At 58.3% G+C, this 19,161-nt stretch overlaps 1 protein-coding gene across 13 annotated transcripts; it reads left to right on the forward strand.

Annotated features, from left to right (window-relative positions):
* Positions 1–920: 920 nt before the first annotated feature.
* Positions 921–17,698, forward strand: RNF44 (ring finger protein 44). Of its 13 annotated transcripts, XM_070233850.1 has the most exons (13): positions 7,745–8,014; positions 8,311–8,538; positions 10,758–11,053; positions 12,221–12,372; positions 12,574–12,763; positions 13,159–13,326; positions 13,723–13,896; positions 14,003–14,164; positions 14,243–14,367; positions 14,626–14,713; positions 14,801–14,922; positions 15,051–15,150; positions 15,305–17,698. In XM_070233850.1, the coding sequence occupies exons 4-13, from the start codon at positions 12,266–12,268 to the stop codon at positions 15,365–15,367; spliced, it is 1,299 nt and encodes a 432-aa protein (XP_070089951.1). In that variant the 5' UTR covers positions 7,745–8,014; positions 8,311–8,538; positions 10,758–11,053; positions 12,221–12,265; the 3' UTR covers positions 15,368–17,698. The 13 variants fall into 13 exon arrangements, with proteins under 13 accessions (XP_070089953.1, XP_023472949.2, XP_023472950.2 ...); XM_070233849.1 differs by lacking the exons at positions 7,745–8,014; positions 8,311–8,538 and adding an exon at positions 4,862–4,961 and having other exon boundaries at positions 10,758–11,113; XM_070233848.1 differs by lacking the exons at positions 7,745–8,014; positions 8,311–8,538 and adding an exon at positions 6,924–7,215 and having other exon boundaries at positions 10,758–11,113.
* Positions 17,699–19,161: the final 1,463 nt, after the last annotated feature.

Consider the following 19,161-nt stretch of genomic DNA (forward strand, 5'->3'; position numbering starts at 1 on the left):
CCGCTACATCTGGAGGCCACTGACTTGGAGGGGGCAAGAGAGAACTTTCTGGAGTGATGAAAATGTTTTAGCTCGTCATCAGAGTTTTAGTTATACGGAGATAAATTTGTGAAAAATTCACCAAGCTACACACGTGGGATTCTGGTATTTTACTGCACCTCTGTAACTTTACACCCTAAATTAGACCTGAATGTAGTTCTGACCACAACAGAAACCCGGCCTTTGTTAAAGGATGGACCAGAGCGACGCTGAAGGCCAGCTCCAGATGTCAGGCTCCAGCAGAAATCCTGGGCCCTGCCACTTCCTAGCAACATCCCTTCACCTCATTTTGCCTCCCATTTTCAATATATTCCCTCACTGGGCCCTTAGACTTTAAGGACTAACCAAGTTAATTCACGTTAAGCACTTAGAATATTGCTGGGCACATGGTAAGAACTCAACAAATGGAAGCTTTAAAAAAGAAGCGGGCGCGGCCTGGTGGCGCAGCGGTTAAGTGCGCAGGTTCTGCTTTGGTGGCCCGGGGCTCCCCGGTTGGGATTCTGCCTGCAGACATGGCACCGCTTGTCAAGCCATGGCGCGGCAGGCGTCCCACGTATAAAGTAGAGGACGATGAGCACGGATGTTAGCTCAGGGCCAGTCTTCCTCAGCAAAAAGAGGAGGATTGGCAGCAGTTAGCTCACGGCTAATCTTCCTCAAAAAAAATAAATAAGCCGGCCTTGAAGCAGGGGCCTGACCAGCCTTCCGGAGAGGGGCCTACTGCTGGACTGAGAAACAGGAGCCTCTTGCGGCAGTCTCCGGGGAGGCAAAGTGTGCAGGGACTACAACTCCCGGCATGACCCATCCGGAGCGGGGCACGCTGGGAGTTGTAGTCCTCGCCGGCCCAATACACCCAAGGATGCGAGGCTGTGAGGCTGCCCTCTGGGACTGGGGATGCCCGGGAGGATCAGGCATCAACCATACTCTGTCTAAGCTGGCTCTAGCGATGGGCAAACGCGTCCTCTGGTCACTGTAGTCTCCCAACCTCCTGAAGGAGATATCGTTGCTCCCACTTCGCAGGCGAGGAAAGTAAGCCTCCGGGAATGGCCCAAAGAGGGTAACCAAGATCTGGTGACCCAGTCTTTGCTCTTTGTATATCGACCCCGGGCTGGGGGAGGGGACAAATTGTCCGGGAAGCAAAGTTTCTTTGAACGGCCACGGAGTCGTGTTACTTTCCCAATTTCACAGACGAAGAGACAGAGACAGTCTCTTGTCCAAGGTCACGCTGGCCGCGAGCCGGCGGCTGAGAGGCCAGGCCCCAGGCGCTTCGCCCTTGCACGCCCTTTGCCGCCGGAAGCTGCGTGGGCGTGGCCGAAGGACGCCCCGCCCCTTCCACCCTCCGCTCCCGCGCGCTTGGTGCCGTCCTGGTAGTTCCACGCGCTCCCGGGAGGGGGGGGTGAAGCTGCGCAGCCGACGTGGGCCCCGCGCGCGCGCGCGCGCGCCCGGGTGGTGAGGTCTGCGGACGGTTCCACTGCGCGGGGCCAGAGGGGGGGCCGCGGCAGGCGGCGCTCGGGCCGCAGCTGGACCGGGATCCCCGGCTGCAGCGGGAGCGACGCGCCGGCCGCCCGGTAGGGGTGGAGCCCCGCCGCGGCCCCAGGTAACGCTCGGCCCGGCCCTTGCGCCGGGCGCCCCCGGCGCGGGGCCAGCGAGGACGGAGCGATAGGGAGGGCCGCGGGCTCGCAGAGTAGCTCAGGGACTTCCAGCGAGGCCTCTGGCGGCGTCCGCAGAGCCGGAGCTCGCTGTCCCGGGCCCCGGAGCCAGAGCCGCTCCGCTCATCTGTCCGCCCGCTAGGTCCCAGTGCCCCTTTTTGGGGAGCCCTTGGGAACTACATGTCCCACCGTGCCCTGCGTCCCGCGCATGCCCCAATCGCAACCCCCGCGGGTCCCGGCTTCAGCTGGGGCCCGGGCGTCCCGCACAGAGCAAAGAGGTGCCGCAGTTCTTTGGCCTCGTTGCGTCTGCCCCAAACATTTTACCAACGCTCCTTTTACCAGCCGCCGGGGAGCCAGAGCGTCCTGGGCCCTGCCCTGGAGCGGCTGTGGGTCCGGGAAACACAACTGCACCCCAGCGCCGTCGTTACTGCTTTCAGGATGTAGAACGCCGGGGGGTCGGGGGGGTCCAGAGAGGGTCTGTGTCGTGCCCAAGGTCACACAGCTTCCCTTGCCTGAGGGCCACTAAGCCCGAGTCGAGCTGGTGCCGGGGGGGCGGTCAGGAAGGCGGTGTGGGTAGGGGGTGCGGTAGGAAGCTGGCCCTCGAAGTAGGAGAGAAACTCAAGATGGAGGGAAAACGGGGAATTCGGTTGGGCTCATCTCCCCGGGCCTGCTAGACGCCGCGCTCCTGCAGCCCTGGTTTTCATCTCTGGACGTCGTGGTGGCGGTACCTGTTCCCGCCCCTGCAGACCCTGGGGATTCCAGTGGTGAGAGCTGCAGGGCGGGAGGGAGTCAAAGGGAGCTCATCCCGACGCCACACCCACAGCACACACGCCTCGAAGTGCAGACCGAGACTCAGAAAGTCGGGCAGGTTCCGCCAAAGATGCACACACAGTGACAGCCACTGCTGACTCCCTGGGGTAGGTCTCTCACCATTTCCCACCTGGACCCACAGCCTCGCAAAGGTGGCGACTTCCTCAGGGTCACAGGCCTGGTAGGAGGCAGAGCCGGGGCCCAGCCCAGCAGGCTGGCGGCAGAGGCTCTATATTTAAGCGTCGGCGTGGTCCGCCCCTCAGTGGCCCATGGCAGGTGAACAGCAGTGCTGCTCCCACCGAGTGCTCAGGAAAGGCCACTGTCGCCAGTGCCGTTCTCGTCGTCCTGATTTTACAGAGGAGAGACAGCCAGAGAGCTCAGAGGGAGTGAGTGCCACAGACCTGAGTCCCAGACCTGGGGCACCTGTACAGACACCCTGCCCTCCCCATCTGCACAACGCAGCTGCTGCTTTTTAGGGGAGCCAAAGCGTGGGGCTCAGATGTGAGGGCAGTGTGTTCAGGCCTGCCTTGAGCAGAGAGGACTTGGCAGGGGGCCTGTCAACCCCACCCTGGAGTGGGAGGCCTTGTGGTAGCTGGGAGGTCTGAGTCCTGAGCTGTCTTCACCAGGCTGTGCTGTGTGTCCCTGGGTGCTCCCTCAATCTCTCTCTTCTGCCTGGAAGGCTACTGGGCCCTGCCTTTTTGGAGGAGGGTTTGAGGGGTCTTAGAAGAAAGGAGTGGGGTGCTTTCTGACCCCCAGAGGGAGAGTGGCAGCAGGGGTCCAGGCTCTTGGGTATGTGGATGGAGCAGGGCAGGGCCGCAGCAGGAACAGATGACCCTGCCTTCTTCCTGCCCAAGCAGAATCCCTCCCACCTCCTGCAGAGGCAGCCTGGGGGTGGAAGCTGGAATGTAGCATCCAGCGCTTTGCATTTAGAGGGACAGGTTTCTCTGCCACTCAACACCCTGTGATCTGGAGCCACCCACTAGTCTCTGAGCCTCTGTCATCTCTCTCCTCTTGCCCCTGGGACGTCTGTGCTTTGGATTATCGAGCAGCTCTTGGGGACCCTGTGCTGGCCTTTGCATTGCATGAACCGAACTTAATGTGAGGTTAGAATGTGATTGCAGGTTTGCCTGTGGATGGCGAGTGAGTCATATTCCCTCTCGCCTGAGTATCCTCATCAGTAAAATGGGGCAAACGTTCCTGCCCAGCTCTTAGGTCATTCGGTCTTAGGGAGACCAGTGAGAAGATGATCAGGTTGGGACTTGCCCAGACAATGCGGGAGACCCTAGAACCCCAATTTTTCCACAGAACTTCACAGCAGATGCCTGGGCAAGGGTAAGCCACCCCTCCCTGTGGTTTCTGGAACCCACTGGGCCACACTTCCAGGATCCGTGGCTTCCTGAGCCGCTGTGCTCCGTAAGATGAAAGTAACAGAACCTGGCTCTGAGAGGGCAGGGGTGGGGGTGGAGGTGGGGTGGCCTGATGACAGTGAGGACGCAGGAGGTGTGCAGGCTATGTCCCCACATTGGGGTGTAAGGCCTGAGACTTTGGTGAGCCTGAGGGGATTCACAGGGAAGTCTGGATTTCTGCTTCTCTGGAAAATCTGGTAAAATTGAGCGTCTTTTGCACTTGCTCCAGAGTGATTCTGCACGTGCCCAGAAAGGTTTTTCAGGTCAGGGGGAGATGTTCTTGGCCTCTGGTTCTGGGGGGATCCCTGAGGGGCTGTGGAGATGTGCTGAGGGCTTCCCAGGGGAGTAAACCAGAGGATGGTGCATGAGAGAAGACAGGGCGGGGGTTTCCTGGCGCTGTAGCATGAGGGGCGAGGGTCAGAGCCCTTCCTTGGGCATCCACCACCCAGTGTGCGCCAGGCCCTGTGGGGCAGGGGAGCCGGCCACAGAGAGACCTTCTGCTGTCAGGAGGCAGGGTGGTAACAGTCCTGCTTGTCCTGAGGAAGCCAGAGCAGTCAACTGCCAGAAGACAGGGCAGGGGGCTCGGGGAGGCAGCCTTTGGGCTCAGCCCCAATGGTTGAGCAGGGTTTTGCCAGAAGTGAGTAGGGAGTGTTGCGGATGTTTTAGGCAGAGAGAATGGTACAGTCAGAGGCTTGGTGGCTTCAATGTTCAGAACTGGATTGTGGCTGAAGAGTGGCTTTCTGAGAGTGGGGAGTAGTGAGGTACTGTTCTCTGTGGCCTCAGGCAAGTCACTTCGCCTCCTGGAGCCTCAGATCCTAACCTGTCAAATGAGCCTGGTTACCCACTGGTGTCTGCTTCCCAGTGAAGGCTGGACAGCAGTGCATTCAAAATGCTGAGTCCCTCAGGCCAGGAGGGGTTTATTGAGACATGAAGCAATTGTGACAGGGCTGTGAGCAAATGAAATGGCATGAAGTGAAGATCAGGGTGCATCTAGCCTTGTGTTCAGAGATGGAGGAGTTCAGTACAAGCTGGAGACTTCACAAACAGCTTCCTGTAAGAGGTGAGATGGGAGCAGAGCCTCAAACAGCAGAGAAGAGGAATGGATTGGTATAAAGGAAGAGAGAGGGCATCCCATGTGGGCAGTTGAGCTGAGCAAAGGCAGGAAGGTGGCAGGCAGGGAAGGCCAGAGGGAGCAGCACCATGACTGTGGGAGAGGGCCTGAGGAGAGGTGAGCCTGAGAAGTTTGGTGGGGGAAGCTTGTTAAGCACAGCCCCGAAGACCAGGCAGAAGGGAGCCATTGCAGGTTCTGTCCTTAGACAGGTTAGCATGGGGGTGATCTTAACAATGTAGGCACCTTCGAATGTGGGGAGGATTTTACATAGTAGGAAAACTAAAAGGTTGGAAGGGATATAGGATATATAAGGAGAGGGTTAGAGAAACGCATCGCCAAGTACAGCCCTGTTTATTCTCAGGCACACGTCGTTTTAACTGTGATGGATAGAGTTTGGCATTCAGGTAACGTGTAGCACTGCATCATGAACCTGATCTCCTGTTTCTAGAGATCTGCAAACAACCCCTGACCACCATCTTCAGTCATTGTGTTGCTGGCTACACAGCCACCATGCAGTGTCAGATTGTTGCTGGTCTCAACAACACTCTGATAGCATGTCTGTCCTCAGACTTCCTTCTGGATTGGTTCCATTGGATACCTTTCCTGAAGGGGGGTTTTTGACTCTAAGGGAATGGAAGTTTTTATGGTGTAAAAGACTTAAAACATACTCTTTTACAGTAATTTTCTTTAGAATTTTCAGTAGGGGGGCTGGCCCGGTGGCACAGTGGTTAAGTGTACATGTTCCACTTCGGTGGCCCGGGGTTTGCCGGTTCGCATCCTGGGTGTGGACATGGCACTGCTTGGCAAGCCATGCTGTGGCAGGCGTCCCATGTATACAGTAGAGGAAGATGGGCACGGATGTTAGCTCAGGGCCAGTCTTCCTCAGCAAAAAGAGGAGATTGGCACCAGTTGGCTCAGGGCTAATCTTCCTCAAAAAAAACACAAGAATTTTCAGTAGGTTATATGGTATAGGGTTTTTTAAAAGGAGCAAATGTATAAAAGCATATACAATAAAAAAATCTATCCTTCTGGCCCAGTGTTCTCTTCCAGTTCTCCCTGAGGACAATTGTTAATCAGTTTCCTGTATATCCTTCCAGAAATATTTTATGTGGATATTGTATATATCCAATTTTTAAAAAAGTGATACATACTGTTGTATCTTGTTCAGCATCTTGCTTTCATTTTTTTAAATTTGGGATTATGTAATATTGCAAAGAAACATAGAAAATGACACCCCCCAGTAGCCCACTACACAGACTTAACAAATGTTAGTTAACCTTTTGCGCTGGCATCTCATTTAGGACTGTCTTGGGGAAGCCCCGTGTCAGTGCAGCTCCATACAGAAGAGTCCAGTTATTAACTATATGCATACACCATTCTTTATTTGGCCTGCTCCCAGCTTTTGGATATTTAGGGTATTATTGATTTTTTTTTTGCTTAAATTATCGATGTGGAGGTAATACCCCACTTTGTATAATGTCTGCCCAAGGAGGCATCAAGGCAAAGAGGAACGAAGCTCTGCTTTGGCTTGGGTTCAAATACCTGCTCAGCCAGACTTCCTAGCCGTGTGACCTGGGGTGAGTGACGCCCCTCTTGATCCTCTTTACCCATCTGTAAAATGGGCAGGCTGTAGGAATCCCTCCTTCTCATAGCTGCTGGGGGGAGTACAGTAGAAAACTAAAGACTTTATGGGGCATAGTTCCCCAGTCCCCCGAGGCAGTGCTCTCTGCGGGACACCAAACTCCAAGGCCGGCCAGGCAACTGAGGCGGCGGGAACGCCGGACTGCCGCAGCTCACGCTTCAAGCTGCTCCCCGCCCCTTTTCCTGGCCACGCTGGGGGCGGGGCGGTTAAGTGACTCTGTGACGTCACCCCGCGCAGCACCAATCCCCCTGCCAGGCAGGCGTTAACTCGTTTGCATGGGTTGCCCGCTATTGGTCCGTTGGGCAATCCAGGCCGTCCCAGCTTTTTAAAGCCGCCGCGTAGTATAAACAAGGAGATGCGGGGCGGCCAGGGCATGATGTCATCGCGGCGCTGTAGCTCCTGGGGCTGACGTCATCTCCGGGGAGGTTGCCGGACCAGGCTGTTAGAGCCTGCCTAACCACTCAGGGCTTAAGAGGCCGCCCCTGCCCTGTCGAAGGTCAGCCCCATTGCACTTCAGTGTCCCAGGCTGCGCCCCGTCCTCGAGGAGGGGACCGAGACACAGTAAGTCCGAACTGCGGCTCTCCCAGCGGGACCCATTTTTCCGGCAGAGAAACTGAGCCTCCGAGGTGCGAGTCGTTCGCGAGCCTGCGTAGCAAGTTGGAGTTGCAGCCGATAGGTCTTGCCCACCCCGGGGGGGGGTCTCCCAACTTTTGGTCAGGCCTTGGGGCCCCGCCCCTTGCCTATTATGTCTGCGGTCACTTTAAGTGCGAAGGTGGGGGCGAGATGGAGGTTTAAAAAAAAATCTGCCTTCCAATATGGCGGCCCACTAATCACGTGTTTGCTCGTGGCGAGTGATTGGCTCTCGGGCCTCCGCGGGGCGGGGCTCTCGGTACGGGGCGGGGCTGCCGCGGGCAGCAGCCTGCTACTGTTTGCCGGAACCTCCCGGCGCGCCCCCGTGATCCCCCCTCCCGCCCGACGCGCGACCCCGCCGCTTCGAATGTTGTGAATCAAATGTGGGGTTTGTTACATTCCGCCGCCGCCGCGGACAGTTCTTAAAGGGCCAGCCACAGGCAGCTGCGCAAACCTAGCCGCGTCCTGCGCCGCCTCCCGCTCCCAGAGGGCCGGGGCCGAGAGAGGCTGACCGCGCGTGGGCCTCGCGAGGCAGACGCCGGCGGACGGACAACAAAGAGAGAGGGCCCCAGAAGGAGCGGGACTGCCCCCGGACTGGAGGGTAGGGAGGGAAGCACATTGTTCCGCAGGGCGGGGGCTCTTAAAGGGTCCAGGCAGCCTCGGCCGCCAGCCCAGCTTGGCCGTCCTAGATCGGGAACAAAGGAGTCAACGTGTGGCCAGGCGGCTGAAGGTGAGTCGAGGCCAGAGCCCCCAACTCCTGATTTCCGCATCCCTGGAACTCCTGGCCCCCTCCCCTGGGACTGGGGCTGTGATCTTAGAGCTGGTTCCGCAGGGGTTAATGGCGGGCGGTCCTGAGGGGGAACGGCGAGACCTCTAGAATCAGGGCCACCCTCGTCCCCCGCGCCCCCCAAGGCCAGGCCGAGTCTCCCTTCTCTGGAGGCTGAGCGCTGCGGTTGGAGAGGAAGGAGCCGCCCCCTCCCCCTGCTGCCGCCACTTCCTTTGTTGTTGCTTTTGTCTCACGCCAAGCACATGGTCCGGGAACCTCGGCTCTTAAAGTCACAGCGCCCTGGCCCCTGCGCCGCAGTCCGGCCTCCTGCCCCCGGTATTCCTCCGAGCGCGGCACTAAGGAGTGAGAGCGAGACGTGGGAAGGCCCCTCTCCGGCTGATACCCGCATCTCGGCCCCCCATCCTCATCCCCCGGGAGGGGTGGCTGAGGAAGCTCCCCGGAGTCCCGCTGCCTGCGCCTGCCCCGCGGTGAGGAGGGGCCTGCCCCTCAGGGACACTGGACATTTTCACTAATGTGGCCAGTTGGTTTTTTTGCGTCTTGTCTTTTCGGGCTTGATTTGGGCTCCCTGGGAAGGAGAGGTTTCCACCCCCATTTTACAGTTGTGGCAACTGAGGCTCACGCGAAGAGATTTCCTTGATCAAGGTCACTTAGGGAGTCTGGGCTAGCCAAGGACTTCTATCTCTGAGCTCAGTGATCCAGCCCTCAGCTACCACCGGGCTCCACACGTCGGGGAGCTCTGCTTGCCCAGCAGGCAGTGCTGGGCCTAGCAGGCCTCTTGGGGGCGTGGGGGAGGGGGGCCGGGTAGGGGGGTGGTGAGGAAGTAGGGAGGTGGGCATCCTGCCTGAGTCTACTCATGCTCTCAGGGGCTGATTTTGCTTACCTGCAAAACAGCCCCTGCTCCTGCAGACAGCCCCCAGGCCTAAATGACATGGCAGGAGCACCCGACCAGGATGGGGATAGCTGCTTGGGGCACTAGAAATAGGCATTTGGCTGCCTCCTGGGGGAGAGGGTGGATGTAAGGTGCGGTGCCAGCTCCCAGGCAAGATTGGGTTTAGGGGTGGGACCTTCAAGACCCATTTACACAGACCTCCTGGAGAACACAGCACAGAGAAGTGTGGAAAGCAGAGCTGTTAGGGGTGGCCACTTGGCCACCCTTGCTATGCTGTTTGACCTTGAGCAAGTTGCTAGCTTCAACTCTGAGCCTCACTTGCTTCTCTCCATAATAGGGCTAGGCACTGGTGCCTGAAAGAGAAAGCTCTCCCCAGTTCCTTTAGGACCTGGAATAGAGACTTGGGACGAGGCGCTTCTTGGGGCTGCTGATGTCCAGGGTTGGCAGGATCTGACCTAGGGAGCCAGCCAGGACCAGTTCTGTCCCTCTTTTGCTTTGTGGCCTAGAGCAAGTTACATCCTTTCTCTGGGTCTCTGTTTCCTCAACTGTGCAGGGGGTGTGTCCCCTCTGTGCCACTTCTATTCCTAGTAGGACTTCAAGAACCAGGGCCCCTCCCTTGCCAGTTGCGGTATTCCCCTGCAAAGGCATATTTCCCAGCCGCCTCCTGCAGATCTTGAAGTGGCACCTGGGTTCTGCTTGGGAGGCGGGGATGGAGGTCAGGCTGTCTTCTCTAATAGTGACCAGGCGCATCTAGGCTTCACAGGTGTCTTCTGCAGTGGCCTTCCAGCACACCTTGCAGTCCACTGGGAGGTGGGTATCGGGCTGTTCCCATTTTGCAGATGAAGAAGCTGAGGCTTAGAGAGGCGAAGTGATGTGTCTAATTTTCAGCCAAGACTCTGGCCGCAAGTCGAGGTGTCATGTGTGAAAATGCAAGGGTTGACACTGTCAGCTTTGGCACCGTCACAGCTGGAGGCCTTTCTGTCTGCTGGTTTGGTTTCTCAGCTCTTTGCCACTTCTCTTTCCTGAGGAGTGGGTATCTTTGAAGGCATCTGGCTGCAGAGCAGATTCCCATGGGCTTGGGCCTCTGTGGGGTCTACACCCCTGAGTCTTGACACTGCCCAGACTTCGGCACGACAGCCTGGTGCAAGAGGAGCAGTGGAGGCCTCTGCCCAGGTCATGTCCCAGTGCACTCTTGGCTCTGGCTAAGTGGCCTTGGACCTCACCTCAGTGTCCCTACTTCTGAGAGTTGCTGTGAAGGCTCATCAAGGTGGCACAGGGGAAGTATCGTAGTTGTTAATATTCCTCATGGGCAGCACTGTGGGCTCCCAGGACCTCTGAGGTCAGTTCGAGCAGAGGTTCCCAAGCCTGGCTGGCTGTGCTGTAGAAACTGCTGGGGATTTGGTAAAAATCCCTGTGCCCTTGTTCGCCAGCCCTCCGAAGATTGCGCTCCAGAGAGTCTGAGTAGGCCAGGAGTTTCTTGTTTAGTTATTTGGGGGTTTCCTCTGAGTCTCTCTTGGCCCTTGTTTGCTGGGCTGGATTGTAGCAGGAATCAGGGAGGTTGTGTATGTACACACGTGTGTAAGGATGTGCACTTGGCCCACACCAGGGGGTCACAAACCTAGTCACCTCTGGTGGGCAGGCGGGAGTGGGTGTGGGGTGGCCTGGAGAGGAGGCTCATGCTCCGGGTGAGGGGGGCCAAGCAGAAACAAGAGCCTAGTGGGACTAGATTCCTGCTGTCCCCCCTCCCCAAGAAAAGCCAGATTTTTACATAATCCTTCCATTTTTAATCACTGGCAGTAACTTCAGTGCTGTCAGACTGTGGCCTTGGACCTGTGTGATCGGCTCTCCAATGTGCATTTACCACATCAGGCCTCCTCGTGCTGGACACAAGCTGGTCACTGGGCCCTGCCCACCCCTCTGCCAACTGCGCGAGCCTAAGTCGCGTGGGAGAAGTGTGAATTCCAGCCCTTATACTTCCTGTGCGGCCTTGGCCGGCTGCCGTCCTCTGAGGTGGAGAAGAGACCCCTTGCAGGCTTGTAAAGCCCAGCACAGGGGAAACGTTCTTGCCGCCGTCGGCAGGAAGGAACAAGGTGGTAAGGAGACAGCACGCTGGCTCCCTGGCTGTGTCATCAGGAGGCCACACTTAAAGCTGGGTATGAAAGATGTGCAGGAGTTTCATCCGATGGACAAGGGCTGGAGGGGCTTCCCTGTGGCAGGAACAGCAAGGGCTGGTCCTGTTTGATGCACCCTTCAGCTGTGCAGGGCCTGACAGATTCCAGAGCTTTCCCTGCCAGAGCCTCGTCCCAACCTCTGAAGTTAAATGAATAGTCCCCCACCTGGAGCCCCAGCTCCCAGCCGAGGGAGGAGACCTGCTCCCCTCCCCCCATTTCCGTCTGCTCAGCTTCCTCCCTGAGGTTCTTGCTTCCCCTTTTTTCTCAGCAAGCCTCACCTCCCTCTTGGGGGCTGGGTTGGTTGTGTCTGTCAGTGGCCAGCTTCCTTCATCGCCTCCTATGAAGCCTTGGGCTGGACCCCACTCCCTGTCGATGCAGTGAGGGTGCAGTGAGGGGCTTGTGGTCAGCCCACCTCCCAGCTTTGACACTTGGGCAAGTCTCTTCCTCTCTCTGAGCCTCAGTTTCCTCTTCTGTAAATCAGAACTACCAACACCTTCCTTGACGAGCAGGTGAAGTGGCACTTGGGTAGGCACTGTGGGGACAGGTTATGGAAGGAAGGAAAACTGACTTGCCTCGGACTAGGAGCCCCCAAGGGTAAGAACCGGGTCAGAACTTCTTACCTGGCAGTAGTGGAAAGAGGGCTGGGCCCCAGGCCTGACTGGAGTCCCCCCCCAGGAACCCCAGCTGCCTCGAGGCCAAAGTTTAGACCCGCACCCAGGACAGGGTGCCCTGGGGATCCCACCCTGAGGGAGCCTCACCAGAGCCATGTGGCCCAGAACCATGTTGGCCAGCCCTGTGAACTCACCACAGCCCTCGGTGAACTCCATCCCACTTCGCAGAGCAGGAAACTGAGGCCTGGCTCCCTGCAGGCTAAGCCTGTCCCTGTCTGTCAGCCTTGGAGCCTAGTGCCGAGAAGAGGGCCACACCCAAAGTGCACGCGGCACGCGGCACGTGGTGCCTGGGGGCGTGGTGGATGTCAGTGGCCCCTGGAATCGGACTGCAGAGGTTTGATTCTGTCTCCCTGATCCCTGAGGGGGCAAGTAACTGGACTTCTCTGTGCCTCACTTTCTTTGTCTGTTTGTCTCTTAGGGTTGTGAGCCCCGGCCCAGCCCCTCCACCCTTCTGCCACCCCTGATGCGACCATGGGCCCTGGCAGTGACTAGGTGGCCGCCCTCTGCCCCTGCGGGTCAGTGGCGATTCTCTGCAGGAGCCAGCAGCACCCCGGGCCAGCTCCGGGGAAGGTAGGAAGGAACCTCCCAGCCCTGCCTAGCGCAGAGGCCCCGGTGCGGGGCTGTCAGCTTGGGCTGGAGCACGGGCGGGGACTGGGCCCAGGGCCCTGAGCTGTCTTCCTTCCCCAGCGGGTAGTGACCTTGGCTTCTCTCCATGCTCTGTGAGTGAGTGGCCCCCCTCAGTCCTACTGGGGCCTCCTCTCTGTGGTGCAGCCCCGGCCGCGAGGGCCCCCTGGCCGGCCCGCCTGCCCAGGATGAGCGCTTACCCTCCCAGCAGCCGCTGCCCCGGCCACCACACCTCCCCGTAGAGGAGCGCCGCGCCTCGGCTCCTGCCGGCGGGAGCCCACGGATGCTGCACCCGGCCTCCCAGCAAAGCCCGTTCATGGTTGACCTCCACGAGCAGGTAGGCAGAGCAGCCCTGCCCGAGGCCACCTGCTGCGCCCTGCCTCAGGCAAGCCAGTCTGCGCTGGTCCCCGGTTCCACCAGGCTCAACCAAGCTCAACTCGGGGAGGCATTATTAGCCCTGTTTCACAGGTTAGGAAATGGAGGCCCAGAGAAGGGAGGGGCCTTCCCTGGGGCCCGTACAGTGGATGAGTGGTGGAGCCAGAAGCTCCTCCCAGGTTCCCAGAGGTTCTCTCTGCCCTCTGGGCCCTGGGGCCGGGGGACAGCCCGGTCTGCACCCAGGGAGGCCCCAGCTAGAGAAACGATGGGAGCTGGCCTGGCAGGACTCTCTCACCTGGGGGCAGCCTCGTGGCCAGACTTCCTTTCTACAGTGGTGAGGTCTCTGTCTGCCTACAGGTGCACCAGGGACCTGTCCCTCTGTCCTACACAGTCACCACAGTGACAACCCAAGGCTTCCCCTTGCCTACAAGCCAACACATCCCTGGCTGCAGTGCCCAGCAGCTCCCAGCATGCTCCGTGATGTTCAGTGGGCAGCACTACCCCCTCTGCTGCCTCCCACCCCCGGTGAGTGAGCGCCCCCGCTGCCTCCCTACCCCGGCACAGGCAGCAGCAGAAGCCCACCCAGCTTATGACACCCATCCAGGCTGTCAGCGTGCCATCCCAACTCCAGGCTGCACCCCTGCCCAGAAAAGCACATGTTCGTTCAGTGCATTCCGGTACAGTAAGAGCATTTCAGGGCTCAGGGCCCTCCCTGCGCCCCAGTGCCTGCCTTATGGCTTAGAGTCGTAACTCTGGGACTTAAGAGCTTAGTGTCCTGCCTGGGTGGCCTAGGCCAGGGATAGGACGGCCCACTGGACTTCAGTGGGGACCTCCAGCTAGATGGAGTGGCCCTTGGCCCTCATCACGAGCATAGCCCAGCCCAGAGGAACATTCTCCAGCCCCTGCCCACTCTCTCGGCAGCTGATCCAGGCGTGTACCATGCAGCAGCTCCCCGTGCCCTATCAGGCCTACCCTCACCTCATCTCCAGTGACCACTACGTCCTGCACCCCCCCCCGCCAGCCCCACACCCCCAGCCCACCCACATGGCGCCTCTTGGGCAGTTTGTGTCGCTGCAGACCCAGCACCCGCGTATGGTGAGTCGGGGTGATGGGTCCGCTGCTAGAGGGGATGACACGGAGGATGGGGGTGGGGGGCTTCCCTTGTCACTGACTCTGGCTGACCCGCTTCTGCCTCTTCCAGCCCCTGCAGCGGCTCGACAATGACGTGGACCTGCGGGGGGACCAGCACCCCCTGGGGAGCTTCACCTACTCCACCTCTGCCCCGGGCCCGGCCCTGTCCCCGTCCGTGCCTCTTCACTACCTGCCCCACGACCCACTGCACCAGGAGCTGTCCTTCGGCATGGTGAGTGCTGACCCTCAGGCTCTGGGGCAACCGGGAGACAGGCCCGCCTGCTGACCTGTACCCGGCCCCCTCTCGCAGCCGTATTCCCACATGATGCCACGGAGACTGGGCACCCAGAGATACCGCCTGCAACAGCCGCTGCCCCCGCCACCCCCGCCGCCGCCCCCACCCCCGTATTACCCCAGCTTCCTGCCCTACTTCCTGTAAGTACTAGGCATCTGCCCCAAGCTGGGGCGCTGTGCCCTCCTGGGGCCTCGAGCCATCTGGAATCCCCACCAGACACACACTCACACTCCAGCTGGGCTCCCTGCCCTCCTGCCATGTCCTGGGACAAACTCGGGGTCTCCAGTGTGAACGGTACAGGCTCTGGGCTTTGTTTCATGGAGGAAATCAGGGGAGCGGCTCTGTGCCCCCGTACCTACTCAGCTTGACCCTGGGCCCCCGTACCTGTCTCGCCCTAGCTCGATGCTGCCAATGTCACCAACAGCAGTGGGGCCCACCATCAGCCTGGATCTTGACGTGGATGACGTGGAGATGGAGAACTATGAGGTCCCGTGGAGCCCTGTTCTGGGAGGTGGGGGCTTGGGGGACCTGCGGCCTTGGGTGCTGCTGACCCTCCCTCCTGCCTGTGTCCAGGCCCTTCTGAACCTGGCGGAGCGGCTGGGAGACGCCAAGCCCCGAGGTCTCACCAAAGCGGACATCGAGCAGCTTCCGTCGTACCGCTTCAACCCAGACAGCCATCAGTCGGAGCAGACGCTGTGAGTGCTGGGCCCGATTCCTGCCCCTCCGTGTGCACAGATGGCCACAGGGGGCCCCCTCTGAGGGGATCCACTCTGCCATGAGCCTTCCCTCAGCATGGAGATGACGCTTTGTGCCCTCCTCCCAGGTGTGTCGTCTGCTTCAGCGACTTCGAGGCGCGGCAGCTGCTCCGAGTGCTCCCCTGCAACCACGAGTTCCACACCAAGTGTGTCGACAAGTGGTTGAAGGTAAAGCATCCCCGGCCATTCCGTGTGGTGAGGGAGGGGGCAGGCCCGGAGGGCGTCCCTGCTCGTCCCTGTCAGCATCTAGGAGTCCTGGCTCCACTTGGGGCTGAGTCCTCACCAGGCGAGGGTGGAGCCTGATGTGCGGCTGTCCCCGCAGGCCAACCGGACGTGTCCCATTTGCCGGGCTGACGCCTCCGAGGTGCCCAGGGAGGCTGAGTGAGGCGCACCGCTGCCCAGGAGAGCCCTGCCTGAAGCTCTGGAAACTCACGGGGACCCAGGGAGGACGGGGAGGGAGTGGCCCTGGCCTGCCCCGTCTCCTGCCTGCCTCTCCAGAGCTGGTGCCAGGCTCAGCCCCGAGAGAAGCCCCTGCAATAAGCCCCTGCGTTTGCCAAGCTCCAAAGACTCCTCTCCCAATCTGCCTGCCAGTCCACCTGCCACGGAGCCGCCTGCGTGTCCCTGACTCGGTCTCCCTCCTGTTTGCCCATGGGTCTATCTCCTTTCTTGCCCGTGCTGGGAGCCAGGGGTCCATTCCCCCAGTGCGGCTGGTGGAGATCTTTGGCCCCAGGATGGGCAAAGGGAGCACCATCCTGGGGTGGCCTGGTCTCTTGCACTGAAATGGTGTGCCCTCTGCCCAGGTGGCACTGACAGGCGCACGGACAGACGGTGGCATGAGGCCATTGCCTGAGCCCCAGGCCTGGGTCCTCCTGTCTTGACACCCCCCACACACAGACTCAGGCAGCCAGCCCCGCCCAGGCTGCTGTGAGGGGTGGGTCTGGCTCCCTAGGGGATCCTCACCCCAGGCACAACATTCCAGCCCCACCCCCAGGCTGGAGGGTGTCAGAGCCAGCCTCCTCAGCAGATGGGAGTCAGGCCCTGAGCTGGGGGGCATGCATCTTGAGGGCCTGGGCTACGGTTGGGAAAGCGACCTGTGTTCCTGTGGCTGCCCCTTCCTGGCAGTGACAGGGCCAGCCCCACGCCCAATCTCCCCCTCTGTCTTTTTGCATGAATGTGCGGAACAGCAGTTTTTGTTTATTCATTTGGCCCAAAATCGCGTGTAGGATTTGGGGGTGTGGATTTTTAAACAATTTGTTTTCTTTTGGTTTAAATGGGGGGTATAGGGACCAACCAGGACCAAATGCCCAGGGGGCAGGGAATGGTCCGGTGGAGCCGCCTGGTCCGCATGCATGTGCACGGCTGGGGTGGGCCGGCGGCTGGTGGTCATGGGCGGGGTTGGGGTCTGTGCTCAGCTGATAACTGCCATGCACTGCACTGCACACGTCCCCAGAGCCTCCCGGGACCGGACGCTTTTCAGGGCATTTCTCCTCCAGCCAAGGCCCGGCTCCCACCTGCCTGGGTGAGTCTCCTCCAAGGGAGTCCTGGGGGGACAGGGACCAGGGCGGGCATGGACCCCACCTCTAGGGGCCTCCTCCCAGCCTGAGCCCTGCTCTCCAAGGTCAGGAGGAGCCCCCTTGTAGGGTCTGGCTGGGCTCCCACTCTCTCCCTCGTGGTCCCATTCCTTTCCTTCCTTACCCCCAGCTGGGGTTGCTGCCCTGAACGAACTGCGTGTGGGGCCGGCACATCCTAGCAGGCAGCCCCTGGCGCCTGCTGCCTCAGGGATGCTCCAACCACCCTCGTTCTCCCCGCAGCGCCCTGGCTCCTGCCTCCCCCTGCCTGCCATGGGGCCCCATCAGCCTGGCCCCACCCCATGGAGAACCCAAAGTCTTACTGTATATAACTCCAGGTGACCTTTCTATATTTATAGCAGTGTTGAAACCCCACGTGTTTTACACAGAGAACTACCCTCTCCAACCCTCCTCCCTTCCCCACCCCAACAAAAGGTTTTCAAAACGCTCCCGGTTCCTGGGGCAGGCAGGGACAGGCTCACGGGCTGTGTGTTGGCTGCGGCAATGATTCCAACGAGCAGCTATCCGGGGGGAAATACATTTAAAAAATAATTTAAAAAAAGATTTATGAAACAATTACTTAGGATGTTTGTGATTTGCCGACCTTGCTATAGATGCCATGTTACCAATGATTTCCTGTGGTGGGGGCTTGTCATTGTTTACTCTTCTTTGCCAACTTCTGGCCTAGGCATGACAGTGGGCACCATCCCCCAGCCCCGGCTGGGCCCAGCACCTGTGTTCTGTGTTAGAAAGGTTCTTTATATATATATACTTACATATATATATATAAATATATGTAATTTGGGGGCCCTGTTCCTTGCACATTTTACAGTTACCTCATTTTTCCCATGTATGTATTTGAGAAAATGCTAATATATAGAGAAAAAAATGGTTCTTAAAGCTTAAATGTGTGGTTTTTTCCATTCCATTGGATTCACATTGGTTTGTAGCATTTAACATAACTAGTATGTTTTATTATATATATGTGTATACTGATTGAAATTTTTAACAGATTTGTACTTTTTTTAAAATGAAAGTTGCTAGTTCTGCTTGACCAAGTAGTGCAATCATTATTTTTTTTAATATTGTTGCTGATTTCAGAGGGATATTCACTAATAAACGTATGATGTATACCAAGTATTGCCCAAGCTGCCTTTGGCCCGCTGTGTTCTTTTGGTGGGAAGCGGGGGATCCGTCTGAGAGTGAGCGGGGACCTGGGATGAGGTGGCAGAAAGGACTGTTCTCCACTTGGAGCCTGGGAATGAGTGCCTCCCACTGGAGAGGCTCCGCCACACCACCTCTCCGATCACTCGTTCTGGGCCGTCTGCTTCACCCAACAATCAGGCAGGATTCTGTTGGCAAGTGACAGGACTCCCCCTAACTGGTTGGAGGCAAACGTCTCTTGTTGGTCTGTCATTTAAATTCTGGAGGTAGGTTCTGCTTCAGCATGACTGGATCGGGCTCAGGCATGTCATAAGGAACAAGGTCTCCCTTCATCTGATGATAACTTTTTTTTTTTTTTTGAGGAAGATTAGCCCTGAGCTAACATCCACCCCCAATCCTCTTTTTGCTGAGGAACATTGTCCCTGAGCTAACATCCATGCCCATCTTCTCTATTTCGTATGTGAGATGTTGCCACAGCATGGCATGATGAGCGGTGCATAGGTCCACACCCAGGGTCCAAACCGGTGAACCCCAGGCTGCCAAAGCGGACCACGCAAACTTAGCCGCTACACCGCTGGGCCGGCCCGGACAACTTTTTGTAGGAGCTCTTCCTATGTGGTGGTTTGTGGTGCCTCCAGCTCGGTTTCCTCTAGTCTAGCGTCATATCTATGGGAAAACCATTTAACCCAGGAATTCTAAGCATTTCTGGGAGGAAGTCTTATTAGACCAACCTGGGTTATATGCCCATCCCTGAACCATTTGCTACCGTCAGGGAGCTACAACAGCATGATTGGCTCAGCCTGCATCACAGACCGCCGCCCCACAGGTCCCACTGACCAGAGGAACTTGAGTCCCTCATCCCCAGGCTCAGTGGGGATGAAAGGCCTGAGAGCCACAGAAGGGGCCAGACAGGTGATGCGGCTGCATTCCTCTCAGCCGGGTAGGTGCGCGGTGCTGCAGGGACATCAGCTGACTAGTTAGCGGCACAGTCTGGGGCAGGAGCAGTGAGCTGGAGTCGGGTCCTGGGACCTTGCGTCTGTCTGACGCCACTAGCTGTAGCCTGGGTTGGGGCACTTCTCTTTTGGCATTTGTATCATCTGCAAATTAGGGGATAGAACCATTGAATGATCCCGTAAGCGTGTTTCAGAGAAAGTCTTGTGGGAGCATAATGGAGTTTGTGCAAAAAAAGGGCTCTGCGGTAAGATAAATTTGGGAAATTCCACACTGAAGGTAATAGGAGCCTATACTGCAGAGCTTCTCCGAGCCTTGGCTAGGCTGATGTGTACTGTGAATCTCTAGGAATGGATACATACCGTGGGCAGCATTTGCTACATTTGGCTTGTTTGGTCACCTGTAGGGTTCAGGTTGCATTCTCTGGAGCACGCTGGGACATGGTGGACTAGACCAGTGGTAGCAACTGAGTTCCCAGGGCCCTAGCCTGAGAAAA

Source organism: Equus caballus, chromosome 14 (genome assembly GCF_041296265.1).
Source record: "Equus caballus isolate H_3958 breed thoroughbred chromosome 14, TB-T2T, whole genome shotgun sequence".
NCBI classification, from domain to species: Eukaryota; Metazoa; Chordata; class Mammalia; order Perissodactyla; family Equidae; genus Equus; species Equus caballus.

What these genes read in the sequence shown, in the direction of transcription:
- RNF44 (XM_001502632.5), top strand. Translation starts at nt 8,314, where the DNA reads ATGGTCCGGGAACCTCGGCTCTTAAAGTCACAGCGCCCTGGCCCCTGC. An exon ending in AGACCCAGCACCCGCGTATG is followed by an intron (nt 13,897 to 14,002) that starts GTGAGTCGGGGT and finishes TGCCTCTTCCAG; the next exon opens with CCCCTGCAGCGGCTCGACAA. An exon ending in TGGAGATGGAGAACTATGAG is followed by an intron (nt 14,714 to 14,800) that starts GTCCCGTGGAGC and finishes GCCTGTGTCCAG; the next exon opens with GCCCTTCTGAACCTGGCGGA.